Consider the following 16,668-nt stretch of genomic DNA (forward strand, 5'->3'; position numbering starts at 1 on the left):
TCCTCCTCCACTTCCTCCTCCTCTCTCCACTGCCTCGTTTGCTTTTAATCACTTGTCTCGGGTCCAAATCTGCGATCTGTTTTTGCTTTAGTGTGATTTATTTCAGTTTATTTCACGTCAGTCCACCTGTCGGGTCCAGACCTTATCGCAGCACATCTCACCACCGGCAGACTAAACACACGCTCGCTGGTGGAGGGAGAGAATGTGCTTTGTGTTGGACAGTAATGTGTGGGTGTAGTTTATACAAGGCCGCGCCGTATTCTGGACAGATGAAGGTGAATTAACTGTGAAAAGTTGGTGGATTGAGAGGGTTGGTTGTTAGTCAGCGCTCCAGAGCATGTCTGGGTTCTGTCACCGTGTGTGTGTGTGTGTGTGTGTTAGTGTGTGTGTGTGTGTGTGTGTTGGATCGGATTCTTTGCAAAGCCCAGCTGTCCTCGCCTTGGAGACCGAAGTCTGATTTCCATCAGGTTTAGGATCAAAAACGTCTCAGCCCGTAGATGATGTTCTGACCAGATTTAACCACAGAGCTCCTGAGATAGAGGAGCCTTTGTTTAGACCGGAGTGTGATTCAGAGGACATGTTGTAACCCAGGGACAATAACTGGTCTCTAGATGCATGATTGAGGAAAACAATGACTAAACGCCATGGCACATTAGTAACATTGCACATGGCATTAATTATTACGTTGTTACTACTTTTTTCAAACCTGTATCCAATCAGTTGAAGCTTTCACTTTAGTGACTTCATATTTCTCTGAGTGATATTGTGCCTTCATCTAACCCAGTGGAAGTAGTAGAAGAAGAACAACTTCATCCTCTATCCTGTCTGATATAACGTGTATTTGTTGGTGTATTTGATATATTTGGCCCCTTTGTGAGAATAAAACCTATAACTTTCCTTAATTGCTCAAAACAACTCTTTTCTTTGGGGAAACACGTCCTAATAAAGCAGCCATGGTGACATCATGGAAGCTAAGTGTCTCCATAGGGGTCACCTGTGCATTTACTACAACAATTCCTTACAGGCAGAATGTTTGGGAGGAACATTAAGTGTAGAACAGCCTGTGGGTTCCCACAGTCGTCTGTGTGGGGCCTGATCCACATGATAAGGCTGCTGTTAACTTCCCTTTACACAACCAGAGAGATGCAGAAACAGAATATACAATTTTAGAGTTGGAACATAACTAGACAGATCAGCCTGAGCATTCAAACCACTTGAAAAGAAATTCTTCAGCTCACTTTTCTCATGTTTGTTCAACAGGAGCAGTCCCGCATGCTGCAGATGGGTATCACTGGACCAGAGGGACACGTGCTGAGCAGGCCGGAAGAGGTGCAACACACACACACACACACACACTCACAAACACACACACACACACACACACACACACACACACGTACACTCACTGCATACATCGATACAGTGAATATATTAAATGACTTAGCGCCTATACTCATTAACAGTTCAACTATATCTATTTAAGATAAGTAGCCTTAGTTTCCATTATAATATTGTATATTTGCATGTGTCTGAACACCTTGATAGTTTCTCATGCAAGTATATGTTCTGCCATTTGGTTCCAACACTTTAAAATCATCAGATTTAATCTCAAGAGACTAACTAAGATGTAATTGTGGCCTCACGTACAAACACACTGTCCGTGAAGATGCTCTCAGACTTTTCAAACGCACATTTCTCTCGTTACGAACATTTGGTTTCACGCTCGATTAGAGACGTTGGGTGAAAATTGTTCGGTTCCCGCAAACTGTTGCCGCTAATGTTCCTTCAACAAAAGGCAAAATGAAAGCCATGCGCTTCTGTCTGCCTTTGGCTCGACTGGGATTTTCCACTCAGTGGTGCAGCAGGGTGACGTTGTCCCACTGTCACGCACTTCTGTTGAGTGTTAAGAATCAAAAGCTTGGAGATATAATTTAATTGAGCGGAGGCAAAGTCGGATTAGCCTTTTTATCAATGTCCGGTGCACGATAATCAGTGTAGTTTGCGTCGACTCGCACTACAGGAGACATGGAGGAAACAGCCGGGTCGGACTGAAACAAGAACTCAGGCTCTGTCATGCAAAACCATTATCTAATTATGCATTAGTCATAAATCCCACCGCTACGCTCATCTGGGCAGAAAGTTATTTAGATTACACAATAAAAACATTTGTGACTGACCAACAAAATGAAAAAAATATGTTTCATTGTAAATATTATTTTTATTTTTATTATTTTACATGCAATTTAATACATTTTATACGCAAGAGATTTTAAACCTAAAGATATCAGCCACCAACTATTTTCCATCAAAAGCTATTGTGGAGTAATGAGAGTGAAGTCCCCCTCCCTCCCCTAGCATTTTGGTGTTGGTGCATGTGGGTATATGCATTAGTGTATGTGTGCAGTACATCGTCACAGCAGAGTAGAGTGTAGGTTAAAATAATATTATCTAAATAAGTTAAAAAAATGTTAGGTGAGGGGCAGTAGTCTCTCTCTCTCTTTAAACGCCTAAACCTAATGATGTTAAAATAGTAAGCTTTCACTCCTCGTTTGGGATAAAAGTGTAGATGAATTATTCAAATTGTTTATTTGACAAAGCATCGATCGGAAACACTTTTTATAACCAACCACAATGTCCCGTCTCTTCTGTAGCTGGAAGCGGAGGCGGTGTTTCGCGCCATCACCATCGCCAGCCAGACCAACTGCCCTCTGTACGTGACCCGGGTCATGAGCAAGAGCGCCGCTGACATCATCTCACAGGCCCGCAAAAAAGGTAAAGATGTACACGATTTATTATATCCAGTGAGCTTCAATTTATTAAATGTTTTTGCATACGTAATGATATGTTTTATGATAATAAACAATGGGTTTGTGTGTATTTTACACGACAGTTACATAATAGTAGTGAATAACAAGTGAATAAGAGCATCACCAGCAGCGGATTCATAAAAAAAAAGGGATTTGGATTAACAGGAACACATTTTATCCTTGACATATTTTATAAATTGTTCAATCCCAGTATCAGCCACTGACTTTAGTTGATATTGCAGTGCTGTAGTACATAATGTATCAAACAAGAGAAGTATTGCAGTAATGGCCATCTTTGTACTATGAAAAGTCTTCAATATACCAATTCTCACTTAAATATGAGAAAAAAATGATGTTGAGTATTTCTCCTTCAGCTTTTTTTTGTCACTTAAATCAATGCATATCTGCTTGTTGGTCTAGGAGGGTAAAAGTGCAACACTGCATAAGATCTGAATTAAAGAAACTCCAAATATGCTGCACAGTATAACTTTGACATAATTTACCTACACTCATGGTTTTTGGTCTTTTTAGCTGCTTTCTTAGATGCTTATCTATTCTCAGATGTATATTCAGCTTGGTCAGTGTTTTGTGTGGTTCAGCTGTCACACAGCAGATTCCTCACAGTCCCAGTGAAGAGCACAGGTGAACCAAGAGGCTCCACTGGCCGTGATGGATGCGAAATGTACAGTCCAGGAAAAAGCTGGAAAAGGAAGAGTGCTGACGTACAAAGGAACTTTTCCGTGATTTAATAAACACCCATCAGGTGCCTTTCGAGGCTTTTCACCTTTGTTTGGCTCATGGAACATTGAGGTGTGGGAGAGAACATGAAGAAGTGTTAGTGACATGAATCAAACTCTGCTCGGCCCTGCATTGGAAATAAAGGCTCAGCTACAAATGAGCCAAAGTGAAATTTGCACATAGCCAGGGGTGAAGTTTGGCTCTGGGTAGATTAGGCAGAGTTCCTCACCTGCAAACACTCAGCTGAATTACCAAAGCTTTTAGCTCAGATTAAAACCGCCGACAAATTAATCAGCGTCGATGCGACTCGTGTTTTCAAAGGTGCCAAGAATCTCTAAAATAAATAAATTTGATCCACTCGACATTTGAAACCAACGCGAATTTTTGCCATCGGCTCTTTTTCCAGGAAATGTTGTGTTTGGGGAGCCAATCACAGCCAGCCTGGGGACTGACGGGACGCATTACTGGAGCAAGAACTGGGCCAAGGCAGCTTCTTTTGTAACATCCCCCCCCCTCAGCCCTGATCCCACCACTCCCGACTATCTGAACACACTGCTGTCCAGGTACGTGTCACAACCCCAGTAACACAGCTTTATATGTTGTCTGTACATACTAACAATTAGAAAATACTTCGCTTTAATAAGAAAAAAAAGTAGGCTATGATAACTCAGCGGTTGTTACACAATGAGTGGACCGTTGAGTGAGTTAGTCTGTCGAATGGAAACAGGAAACATTAGTAACGGTTTGTGCTGGAAGGACAAACTCTGGCACCGGGCGTTTGTTTCAATTGCTCCCAGTCCTTGCACTGTGTTGCTGTGCCTCAAGTAAACAAACATCACCGTCCCCCTGATCGGGATTTGTGTAACATCAACGTAACTCTGTGTTTCTCTGTGTTTCCTCGTGGGCCAGCGGCGACCTGAGTGTGACTGGCAGCGCTCACTGTACGTTCAGCGTGGCCCAGAAGGCCATCGGCAAGGATGACTTCACTCAGATCCCAGAGGGTGTCAACGGAGTGGAGGAGCGAATGTCCCTCATCTGGGACAAAGCTGTGGTGAGCAGAGCACTCAGAGGGCTTCTGTTTCTTCTTCCTCCAGGTTTTAAAAACACGGGAGGAAAAGAGGAAGAAGAAGAATAACAGAAAGCAAACAAACAAGAAGAAGATCACATTGTTTTTCATCTTCCTCCTTCAAAAATTGTCTAAGGCCCATCTTTTGCCAAGTCATCCATCTGTTTATCTCTTTTTACCTCTTCAAGCTTTGAGCTGCTGTTGTAAAAAATCCACATCTTTTTCATCTCGGCGGTTTCTTTCTTTTTTTAATAAGGACACTCTTGTTCTCTCGTCTTTTTACTATGATCACGTAAGATCAGTATTTCTCCCTCATCGCTCAGCTATCACTCTCCCTCCCTCCTTCCTCTCTCCTTCCTCTCTGCAGCTTTTGGATCCAACACACTACTCTCTCTTGTTCTCCTTCTTGCTCTGCAGTCGTCACTGCATTAGAACTCTGCTCACGGACTGGAAGCACGTCGCTTCAGACATCTGCGGACTGACAGGCTTTTAGACAGTTAAACTAAATCAATTTCCTTTGGGCAGTGAACACACAAAATCAACACTCTCACTGAACTTGGACTAAATACAGCCTTTTGAGGTTCTGTTAGGATCTGTTCTTTTGATTTTGCACAGATCCATGATAGCTCTATCCCCTGGATGGTTGTGAGAATGTTATGAATCCAGCTACTGCTACATATGATATATTCACAGTAGAATGGCATTCAGAGAGCGCATACCTCCGCCAAGGCCTTCTAACTTCAAATATGCTGCATCAAATTACACACACTCTTAGATATCTGAACCATAAACATTCCTGTTTTCTTTTCATCCAGATCTCTTTGTTATTCCTTGAGGAATTCACAGAAATGTTGGAAAACGCCCTGTTTCTTAATGATGAAGATCAGGAATGTTGCTCCAACATCTAATGAATTTTTCCCTGAATTTTCGTAGGAATCCGTCTGATCATTTTTGTGTATTCCTTGTATATAAAAGCATAACCTCCTTGGTCGAGGTAATGATTAATCTGTCTGGGCTATATTTAGATGAAACATCAACATGCATGTAAGATGAAAGAAGCACTGCATTTCTTTTTGACAAATGCATTCTTTCCCTTTTTTTCCCACCCAGACTTCGGGTAAGATGGACGAGAACATGTTTGTGGCAGTGACCAGCACCAACGCAGCTAAGATCCTCAACCTGTACCCCCGGAAGGGCCGGATCGCCGTGGGCTCTGACGCCGACCTGGTCATCTGGGACACGGACTCCATCAGCACCATCACTGCCAAGACACACAACTCGGTGAGTGCACAGATCAGAGTTTGTCTGAGGATTTGTTTCAGTCGGACTACGCCGCTCAACATACGGCATTTCTTCTGTCCTCATCCTCCTCTTTCACACATACATTGACTTTTAAATTAGTAGAAATCTGTTGGTTCACACCTTCTCCATCAGTCTAACATGGTTTATAGGTGAAAACAGAATGACATTGAGGTTTTTGTTTTACGTGAACAATGTGGTGGCTGTTATTGATACAGAAATCCTGATAGTGGTGTCAAAGAAGCATTTTTTTGCGCAGATAAAATGTGACTGACTAAATCAGACGAGCGGGAGGAGATTAAATTCTGTTAAAAGAGATTTGATTTTCAGGGATGGATTATGGCACAATATGAGATATGAGATAACAGTAACATCTGTGAGAGAGGGAGAGAGAAAGAGAGAGAGAGAGAGACAGAGAGAGAGAGAGAGAGAGAGAGAGAGAGAGAGAGAGAGAGAGAGAGAGAACATTATTTTTTAGCCTTTTCCAAAAAAGCTCATAGCTCCTCTCAGTTGAAATGAAGTCTCTGTGGATGTTCGCGACTAATGCGAATCACGCTGAACTCATCACATGACCAGCGCTTGTCAAGTTGATCCTCACTAAATACAAACAACAAAAAAACTCATGGCACTAATGATCTGGAAAATATGGATTAATAAAACACACCAGTTTAACCAACATACAAGAAAACTCTGCAAACCTTTTCCACGACGTCCTTTACACTCTGACAAATGAATCGCCGGGGGAATCGATGTGCTCTTTAATCAAGAGGTATTTCCTTCCTCTATATCACATCCATTTGATCCAAAATATTCACATGATTGGAAGACCATAGTGGATTTAAAGAATGCTGTTCAGATTGGGTTACAGTAAATAGCAATGTTTCAGGCACCAGAGATTTGGAACATCTGCACACGCTGCCTGTTGGACAACTTCTCATTTCATTAGTAGAAAACTGATTTGGGTAGAAGACGTTTAAATTCATGGGAAACACGCAATATGAATTAGAAGTGGAAGTGGAGCGTGACCACCAACCCCCTCCTTTAAATTCCACTTTCCCTTGCTGATACTCAGATTCTTGTGTTCCTGGCCCGTGGGTTTGAGGCGCCGTCCTTCAGTCCCTGCCGGAGGACCACTTGATTTTCATATATTCATATTTATACTTTTTCACATTCATGACGTGAGAAAGTTCCAAATTGTTCACACTATGTTAGTATTGGCTCTGAAAGGTCTAAGACAGTTTGAAACACTAGGTGGCGTCGTGAGCCATTTACCCATAAATGTAATTAAATTTATACAATTGGTCATAAATGAATGAATAAATACATGAGTATTGAGGTTTCTACCATTACACCAACATAAGAGGTTCCCAAACCCAGGAGGCAGGAAATGAATGTTCGTGCACAGATCCTGCTTTCACAGAAATACATGAGAGAGTGAACCACATCCTAACGGTCTCTGTGGCTTGGTCGTATGAATGATGAAGTCAAATCTTGTCATTTTGACTTTCCCCTGCTTTAAGGCCTAACCGTTGTTTAGCAGGAGTGCAAGAACAACGCTCTGTCTCCATAAGGAGGAGCGGAAACAGGGAACTGGACTAATAATATGCCTTCTCCAAATGTGGAGTACATCCACTGAGGATCCGTGGCTTCTTACTTAATGATGTCACCCCTCTCATTTCCTGCTCAGTCCAGATTAAATAGCAGAGAGAGAGCGAGAGAGAGAGGGAGGGAGGAGAAGACTGGAGCACGGCAGCTCCCAACTCCTATAAATCTACCTTAATGGACGGTCTGATGTGTCTGATGTGAGGCCAAACAGGAGCAGTTTACTCAGGAATGCCTTCTCCTGTTCACTAAATATACCTTAGACTGCGCTGTGTCTTGGTTTGTTATCGGCAGATCAACATCTGGTCTGCAGCGCTTGTTATTCTTTATATAAATGCATCCATGCACATAAGGATATTCTGACACACAGACAAAAACAGGCAGCAACAGACTTCTTTGGAACGCACACTCAGCTCAGGCATGACATCATGTTTGGCTCACGCTGAGTCGTAGTCATGTCCTGTTCTGGCCTGGATCTGGATGGCAGCAGAAAGACAGGGCCGTGTGCAGAGGAAATAAGCAACAATGGAATGAGGGGAGGGGACAGCGAAAAGGTTAAGAAAACAATGCGAGAATGCGTGAGGAAGAGAAAGACGGGATTGGAAAAACAGACGGGACGAGGGATGAGTGAATGAAGGAGGCGGACAACTGGAGAGAAGCAGAGGGAGGGGGGGTGAGAGAAGGAAAGTGAGGGAGAGGCAGGTGTTGCTATGTCAATAAGAAACAAAGTGATGAGTGAGGGGTCGTGAGGGAGTGGCAGAGAAAAACAGCTCCCCCTGTTGTCCTCTTCATCCCCTGCATCCTTTGTTTCATCAGGAAGATTAAAGAGTCTCTCAAACTTGGTTTAATCTGTGAAATTTGATTTCCTTATGAAACCACGCTCGGTGAATTTTAAGCATTTTTATCATATGACCACATGACCAACTTCTGCTGATTCTCATTATTGTCATTTGTCTAAACTTGTGCTTCATTGTTGAATTGATAAACATGTTTTCTTTTGTGCATCTCAGAGCTTTTTATTCTTAAATAGAAATGTCTTGATTTTTGTGAAAATGTATATTTACACATCCTATAGATATCATGCATAATTTATAAAGAGCTATCTTTTGTTGTTGCTTTGTAATAATTCCATTTATTCATAGCTTCTTAATTTCTACTGTTTTGCTAGCAACCTGATTTCTCTCTCAGGTATTTAATAATTCTATGTGTGTGCTCCAGACTGCTGAGTACAATATCTTTGAGGGCATGGAGCTGCGTGGAGCCCCACTTGTGGTGATCTGCCAGGGCAAGATTGTGATGGAGGACGGGAACCTGCACGCCACCGCTGGCGTCGGCCGCTTCATCCCCTGCACTGCCTTCCCTGACTTCGCCTACAAGCGAATTAAAGCCAGGAAGCAGGTAAATCTGGTTTGACTGTTTTCACACTTGGTCCAGTATGTTCACTTCATCGTCGTCATCGTCATTTCGTCAAATCTCCAAACGAAAGGCAAACTCGGACACCGAGAAATTAAATTGTTGAACATATAAATTAATAAACAATCCATGCTGAAGCTCCTCTGAACTGAAGGTTGAGCCATCGTGCTGCTCATCACTCTGTTGAATCACCACTGCCCAAAACACCACAACTAAACCTGCTTATCACCAAAGATGGGAGGAAGAATAATTGTTGCTTTCGATAATCACACATGTCAAACCATGCTGCTGTGGCTCAGGAGGTAGAGAGGGTTGTCCACCTCTAGAAGGTCGCTTGTTCGATCCCAGGCACCCTCCCACTGCAATCTGAAGGGAACTCGTCCAAGGTCCTCCATGATGATAAACACTATGTCTAGAAGGTGCATATGATTTGTACAGAGCTGTTCCTGACAGATGAGACTGGAAAACCCCTATATCTATTATTTACAGATGATAAGAAGTCAATTGGATTGTGCCATATGGGAGTTTGGGCTGTGATAGAAGCTACAGTGACGTTTCAAAGTGGGTGGGATAGGATGGTGTCAGTGAAATGTGCTGTGGGGGAGATACAGTCTGACATCAGCCTCCTGAGTTCAGCAACAGGCTGACGGCTGCACTTTTACTAAATGTTGAAGCACCGTGCAGTGAGGGTGGTCGGTGCTTTGTCATCATGGCTTTTTGAATATGGATAACTTTCCAAAGCGAGCGACCGCACGCAGTAAGAGTTACCAAAGTCCACAGTTAAAATGAGCCTAAAAGTTGTTTAGGCAGGTTGCCCTTGTTATAGGAAAGGCCACAAGGTAGCTGAGTCTTTCCCGTAACCGGAACGTCACAGGAACAGCAACAGCCAATAATGTAGAAATAATATTTAAATTGGAATTATAGTTTTATCAATTTATGGACCTACACTCTAAGCCCAATATAAAAACCAGAACCTGGCTAGCTTAGCTTAGCACAAACGACTTTAAACTGGGAGAAACAGCGGAATCTGTCAAAAAGTAACACAATTGTTGAAGGTAGCAACTCAATGTTCTACATCTTGTTTGTTTAATGTAAGTGTTGAACTGTCTGTTGTTTTCTTGACCTCACAGTGAAGCTTACAAGTTCCTAGTGGCTTCAAATTTAGTGTTCAGACATGAGAAAGACAGAAAAAAAGTGTCTTTTCCAAAAACAAACGGGTTCAGAAGACAGTAACAATATGTGAAGAGGAACAACACTGTAAACGTGAAGTGAACTGTTTTACAAATTACAAACATAACATCAGACTGTGAAGAATCCAAGTTGAAGTGCGTCTGGATGGAACACATTACACGGCTCTCACAGTCATATTCCTCCAAACCACAAGCAGAGCGGTTGTTAAGTTTCTTTACCTCGTTGGAAACAAAGGTCACAGGGCATTAAGAGTTTATTACAATTAGAAGTTTAACCACTTCATTAAAAACAGGGAAAGCAGACCCTGCACTTTAAACGTCTTTTAATGGTCCTCGTTTAACAGTTTAGTCGTTTGCAGCCGGCTGCTGGTGAGAGAATGGAGCCGCGTGCTGTTTATCTTGGTAGCAGTCACTATTTTGCTTTCCTCATTCACAGAAGTCTCTTTTTAACTCTTCACAGAGCCTCCAAGTCTCCAACTGAGCCACAGACAGACAATGACCCGTTCACTACATGGAGTCTCAGCTTGATTTAAAGCAGACAACTTCTGAATGCCCTGTTTTTTTCTCTCTTGATCCGGTCTGTGAAAGAGTTTAGCCTGTGTTTGTATTTGTGTGTGTGTGTCTGTTGTTGTTCAAATCTGGATCTGGTTCCCGGCAGGAGAAAAAAAAGGCTTTCCTGAAAAATGCATTTATCATTCGGACACAAACAACCATGTAATTCTAAACAGGTGTGGGCTCGGTTGCATTCATTGTTTTGTAATGCCAAACGCCATAATGTCCTTCTTTCTTCCATCCTCCACCGCTCATCATGTCTCTTCTTCTGGTTCTTCCTGCAGCTGGCGGTCCTGCGGGCGGTGCCCAGGGGAATGTACGATGGCCCGGTGTCCGAGTTCTCCATGTCCCGTGGAGGAACCCCCATCGCCTCGGCGCGCACCTCTCCCACCAAACAGCCCGTCAGAAACCTGCACCACCAATCTGGATTTAGTCTAGCAGGTAACCCTGCACTCTGTGGTGAGCCCGGCTTCTTAATATGACCCCCCCCCCACCTCTTGAACACGCAGTCCTTCCTCATCTCTTGTTGGTCTGTATTGTTTTTTTTACCAGCGTGGCATGCATGTGCACCCACGGAATGATGCATTAGGCCTTAACCCCTTATTGCCTGAATTAATTTCCAATATATAAAAAAAATATTATTTGTGTTTTTGGCTGTCATACAGATGCTAAATTAAATGGAGATTGTTGATTTCAATATAGCATATACAATAGATATAAAAGTTAGGTACATTAGGCATAATGGGGCATAACCGTAATTTAACAAATTTTCCAGTCTCTTGTATTTAGATTATAATACTGATGCTACTTTTGCTTGAAATTGAATAACAACATATGTTTCTGTACAATCATTGCTGTTCCATCATCACAGTATTTCAAATACAGCTTAATACCTCAAAATAACTTTGCTGCACAGTACTAAGGGGCTAGTATGCATTTTCCACTCCGACCACTAGATGACAGCAGAGTACTTCCAATACCTTCATGGTATGTGTAGTATTTGCACTATCAGGCATTAGTGGGATAAAAAGACAGGAATGGGGTTTGAGGCGAATTAGCGACATTCATCTACAAGGGGTTAACAACGATGAGGGACAAAACCTCAGTGAAATAAAGGTTAGCATTTTTTACCCTACAAAAATCAGTCATATGAGGTCATCTCCCCCCCGCGCTCCCTTCGTTTGAGAGCCACTGCTGGAGAGAAACCTAATAATCTTTCATGAGCCTGTCTCGAGTGTTATGATGTGCACAGCATGGCATGCATCTGCCTGCAGTGCGTCACGCTCCTGGGTAAGAAGTGGTCGGGTTTACATGATGATTTGTCAGTTTATTCACGTCATTAACTTGGCTGACTTTGGCTTCTTGGAGACGTAATGAGGCACTAAGCTGACAACATTAAGTCCAATTTATAATCAGGCAGTTACAGTTGGCTTCTTCCCTGTTTTCGCATCATTGTGGTTTTAACGTGACGTCAACATGACTCCCAAATTAAAACCGCACAACGAGTACGTTGATTGTACCTAAGCATTCAAGTTAGTGTTACTCTGTGTTGTGCACATTGCTCTTAGAAAATGAAGGTTTCTATCAACCTGCATTCTTTTATGTATTTCAGAATATTTGGATTTTTATCTGTATTTAGCCTGCAATCTCTCTAACTCTGATCAGTGTCTCATCTCCAAAGAATGCCCCTGAAATCCCTTTCTTCTCCTGAATCACTCTTGAAATATCTCACACCTCTCAGACAAACCCCTGCAGGCTCTTCAGGACTCTAACCACAGCTCACATGTTCAACCAGAGTAGGAAATGAAGTTTTCCCCACAGATGCACTCATTGTAAATTACACGGGATGTGAGTGTTGGCTCGAGGCCCTAAAATGTACAGCCCACCAGATTTCAGTCCGAACCACTTGGACACGGTCTGCTAAGAGGACTTGTTTAATTTGAGAGGTCACAACACCACGTAGTCACATCCAGCATCTGCTCCATCCTGCAGAGACGCTGAGCGACGGTTTGATTCTGCCCGTTCGTGAGGTCAGCACCGGATTAGCTTGGATTTAGAAAACAAAAGTGAGAAATTGGTCTTGTCAAGCTACCAAATGTACACACGAGTTACTCACGCAGCAGATATGTCAGTGTTTCCACAGTTTTATAATCAAACGCAGCGACTGTAGCTATTAGCTCGAACTTCCGTCCTCCCCCGACGGACTAAACGTGTCCATGTGCAACCTTGGGTAACCTGGAGAGACTGCAGCTGGATCCAACGTGATCCTGGAAGTCTTTCTGCCAAATGCACAAACTGTTTTTAATGGTTGATAACTCATTTAGAGGGGAAAGTCCACAGAATGCCGTTTATCCTTTGGCTGTTTATGCAACCAAAGTTTACAAACGTGGCTGATGTGTGATACCTCACCGATGAAAATGGAAGGTGACCTTCGCTGGAAAGAATTTGGAGCACAGAATTGACTGTAAAGGGGAGTAGGGCTCCTGGTTTCTCCCAGGAGTTGTAACTGTTAGTCGTTTAAGTATGTGTGTGTGTGTGTGTGTTTGTATTCTACTTGTGCGTACGTGTGCACATGTGTGCGTGCTTGTCAGAGTGAGTCAGTCTAATATCTATTTTAGTTGTTTTTTTTCCAGGGCCACCACCTGCAGAGTTGATTTACTTGTCTGGAGCGGAGATGTGAAGGACTGTTTGCTTAGATGCAGATTGAATCACAGCCTGACATCATTGGACTTTCCATTTATACACTCTCTGATAATTGGTTGCAGCAGATATACGCTGGCTCATCCTTTGGAAAAGCACCAACGCTCAATGTCAGGCTGTAGCTTCTTTTGTCAGTGTTTCAGCAGCATAAATACCATCTATCAAACAATAATAGTGTGTCTTGAAAAACCTCTGGAGCACGGAAAGTAATAATGTGAGTATGTGACAGCAATTTTTCGTGCGGCACAAAATCTGTTCCGTGCAGAGTGAGTCTGAAAGAATTGACAAATGGTACCAGCACCAGTTTCCAAGGGAGAGCACAGGGAGATAATAGCATCATCAGTATCTGTGTAGTCCCAGAGGTCTCCTTTGTGATTTATTAAATCCGTTTTATGGCATTTTGTGTAGCGAATGTCCCTCCTCTGTCACAGGAAGGTCTTTGAGTAAAGACACAACCTTGCTGCATATTTGTCGATCGCTTTTAAGGAAAACTACTTGACAGAACAGCAAACTGCACATTATTCCCACCGCAGCAGAACCTCTCCAATCATAGAGTGCGTGAACACTTGAAGTTTCTTTGAGACCTTTGTCTGTTTTCAGGGTAAATCACAGAGGTTCAGTCTATGTGAAAGACAACATTTTATTTAACTGCACTATAATATCAGTCTTTAAACTTAAAGTACAAATCTCCTCAAAGCACTTTGTAACTTTGTTGAAAAATGGGCTACACAAATAAAGTGCACTATTATTCTTATATAGTAAAATGTCATGAAATTTGCTTTCAAGGATCATTTTAATTAAACACAAACTCATGTAAACAGTAAATCTATATAAATGTACGGTTTGTGCACCGTTTTAATTTCTCTGCAGACCAGCAATGTGTTCGTCTCTCTCTCTCTCTCTCTCTCTCTCTCTCTCTCTCTCTCTCTCTCTCTCTCTCTCTCTCTCTCTCTCTCTCTCTCTCTCTCTCTCTCTCTCTCTCTCTCTCTCTCCTCCTCGTTCTTCCTTTCCTCCTACGTTAGGCGTCCTTTCCTCAGTTCCCCCTCGTAACTCATTTTAACTTCCTTTCCTTTTCTCTCCGCCCTAGGTCCCACCATCCCAGACGACCTCCCCATCAGGCCTGCAGGCCGCCGTATTGTAGTGCCCCCCGGTGGTCGTTCCAACATCACATCTCTCAGCTAAATGGCAGAAAGACGAGGGGATGCATCCAGTAAATTGGCAGCACCCAGTGCAGGATGGAGGGAGGAGGAGGAGGAGATGCAGAGGACCACGATTAGATTAAAAGTTAAACGAGCAAAACACTGAATCCTCATGCCTTACCTGTCACAATGCAACCGGGCTCAGGCGAGAACAGTATCTCTTTTCCTGGGGAACTTGGACTGGAATCGTTAGCACCAGAGCACAATACACATAAACCAGTTTACTGTCTCTTCTTCTTCTTTGTAGAGAGTACACGACAAATACAGTGAAAACATGCCAATTCAGTGCTTTGGCAATTTGGAAAATACACCAGTAAAACTTCTTAAGAATCACATTCAACCAAGACTCACAAAAAAAATCAATAAACAGTTCTCGAAGGAAAATAGATACGGCTTTTCTCAGAATGATGCTTTGGTTGTTTCATCCTGTTTGACGTTCAATGTCACCCCCCTTTTTCAGTCGCCCGCTTTCTCCATAGTCAGCGAAACATAACACTAGATCCCGCATTAGTCACGTATTATCACGCAGTACCGTTGGTTAGCTCTAGGTGGCATTGTATATACACTAGATGTGATGTAGCTTTGTGAACGATGTTGTTGCAGCCAGTTTGGGTTTATTGGACCAAGTAAAAAGTGGAGTTTATTAAAATCCCAGAGCAGGAGGACATGGCGGAACATGGAGCTGCATGGGCCACACGAAGATGGGCGACGTGATCCGTGATCCTCTCGCCCCCCCTCCTCTGAGACGCTTGATAAAGACCATCCCCCCTCGATGTATTGATTACATGATTTTAAGGCAAAAGAATAGAAATGTTAGAAAGGGATTTACATTTTCCTCATCCCCCTTTCTCGCGCCCTTGTCATGGCTGTTTGGATAACAACGTTGTGAGAATCCGTCCTTTGCATTTGCTTCTAGCTTATCGCCTGCTTCTGTCATCCTGAAATCATCTTGAGAAAGACAACAGAGGGAACAAAAGATTTGAAAAAACAAAAGAAAAAGAAAACCTGAACAACAAGTACGAGTAAACTCAACCAAATTGAAGGCAACTACTTAAAAAATACAGTTGCAATGAAATGATGAAGTATGAGAAACCTGTTTTCAGTTAACAGCACTTCCCCTCTGGCTTTTCCTTTTCATTCCTGACAAACTGGGCTGTCGTTGAAGGACAAGAAACACACCATCGTTCCCTTGTTACCCCAGCGTACAGCCCTGTAATGCATTCCTGACCAATACCAATTCAACATCAGCCTGAATATGACCTGGAACACTCCGGATGTGATCGCGTCAGGGTGGGGGGGCCTCAGAGCTCTGTTTTTGTGTCTCTGCTTTTTTTCTGACGAGGCAGAGGATTGTAGTGCAGTGAGGAAAACGTGTATTTTTTGGGGAAGGGAGGGAAGGAGATCTTTATTTGGCAGTAGTGTGGCGGACCGATGCAGGCACCAGTGGTGGTTTGTGTGTATTTATGTTAGTTTGACAACCTTATTGTTTTTATGTTGTTTCTTTTTTTTCTTTTTTTTTCACTGTTGTATCAAAACCCAGAGATGGCAGGTCAAAATAAGGTGTGTTGTGGATGGTATATGATTTGTTTCCTGAATAAACATGAGTTGCAACTGACTGAGACCTGTTTTTATTGTGTATTTACTCAACTTCACATCAAGAGACATGCAAAGGTCGGCATTAAGATAGAGGAATTGTTTCTAAATTGAAAGAATCTCAGACATCAGTTCATCAAAAGATAACAAGTGGGCTTGATTAACTTTGCATTTCTTTAAAATAAAAAGAGATGTATACAATTTAAATAAAGGGCTGTATAAAGTTGAATTTGTGTGATATCGGTATTATTGATATGGATATGGATGCTTCAATTCCTAGCACCATCTTGACAGATCTTTAGGTCTTTAACTTCTATAAATGTGCATTGAAATGTATATTACATTTCTAATAATTTTGTCAAAAAGATAAGACTTAATGGGAAGATCTCCAGGCAAACAAACCCTCTTATGATAATACAATACATGGCTTTGGTGTTCTGTGTTTCAAAGCTTAAGAGTCGATTCTTGGCAGAATGTGAATTTCCCTCTACATTAACCTGAATCTAACC

General features: G+C 42.4%; 1 protein-coding gene across 2 annotated transcripts in view; it reads left to right on the forward strand.

The window, feature by feature from the left end:
* Window positions 1-14,549, forward strand: part of dpysl3 (dihydropyrimidinase like 3) — a 36,496-nt gene extending 21,947 nt beyond the window's left edge. Inside the window, exons 7-14 of one of the 2 annotated variants that reach the window (XM_061085984.1) lie at window positions 1,261-1,329; window positions 2,652-2,772; window positions 3,952-4,108; window positions 4,455-4,596; window positions 5,722-5,892; window positions 8,731-8,910; window positions 10,952-11,126; window positions 14,455-14,549. In XM_061085984.1, the coding sequence (XP_060941967.1) occupies window positions 1,261-1,329; window positions 2,652-2,772; window positions 3,952-4,108; window positions 4,455-4,596; window positions 5,722-5,892; window positions 8,731-8,910; window positions 10,952-11,126; window positions 14,455-14,549 (1,110 nt within the window). The remainder of the gene's footprint in view (window positions 1-1,260; window positions 1,330-2,651; window positions 2,773-3,951; window positions 4,109-4,454; window positions 4,597-5,721; window positions 5,893-8,730; window positions 8,911-10,951; window positions 11,127-14,454) is intronic. The other variant, XM_061085985.1, reaches the window with a different exon arrangement.
* Window positions 14,550-16,668: the final 2,119 nt, after the last annotated feature.

Source organism: Limanda limanda, chromosome 14 (genome assembly GCF_963576545.1).
Source record: "Limanda limanda chromosome 14, fLimLim1.1, whole genome shotgun sequence".
Classification (NCBI taxonomy): Eukaryota; Metazoa; Chordata; class Actinopteri; order Pleuronectiformes; family Pleuronectidae; genus Limanda; species Limanda limanda.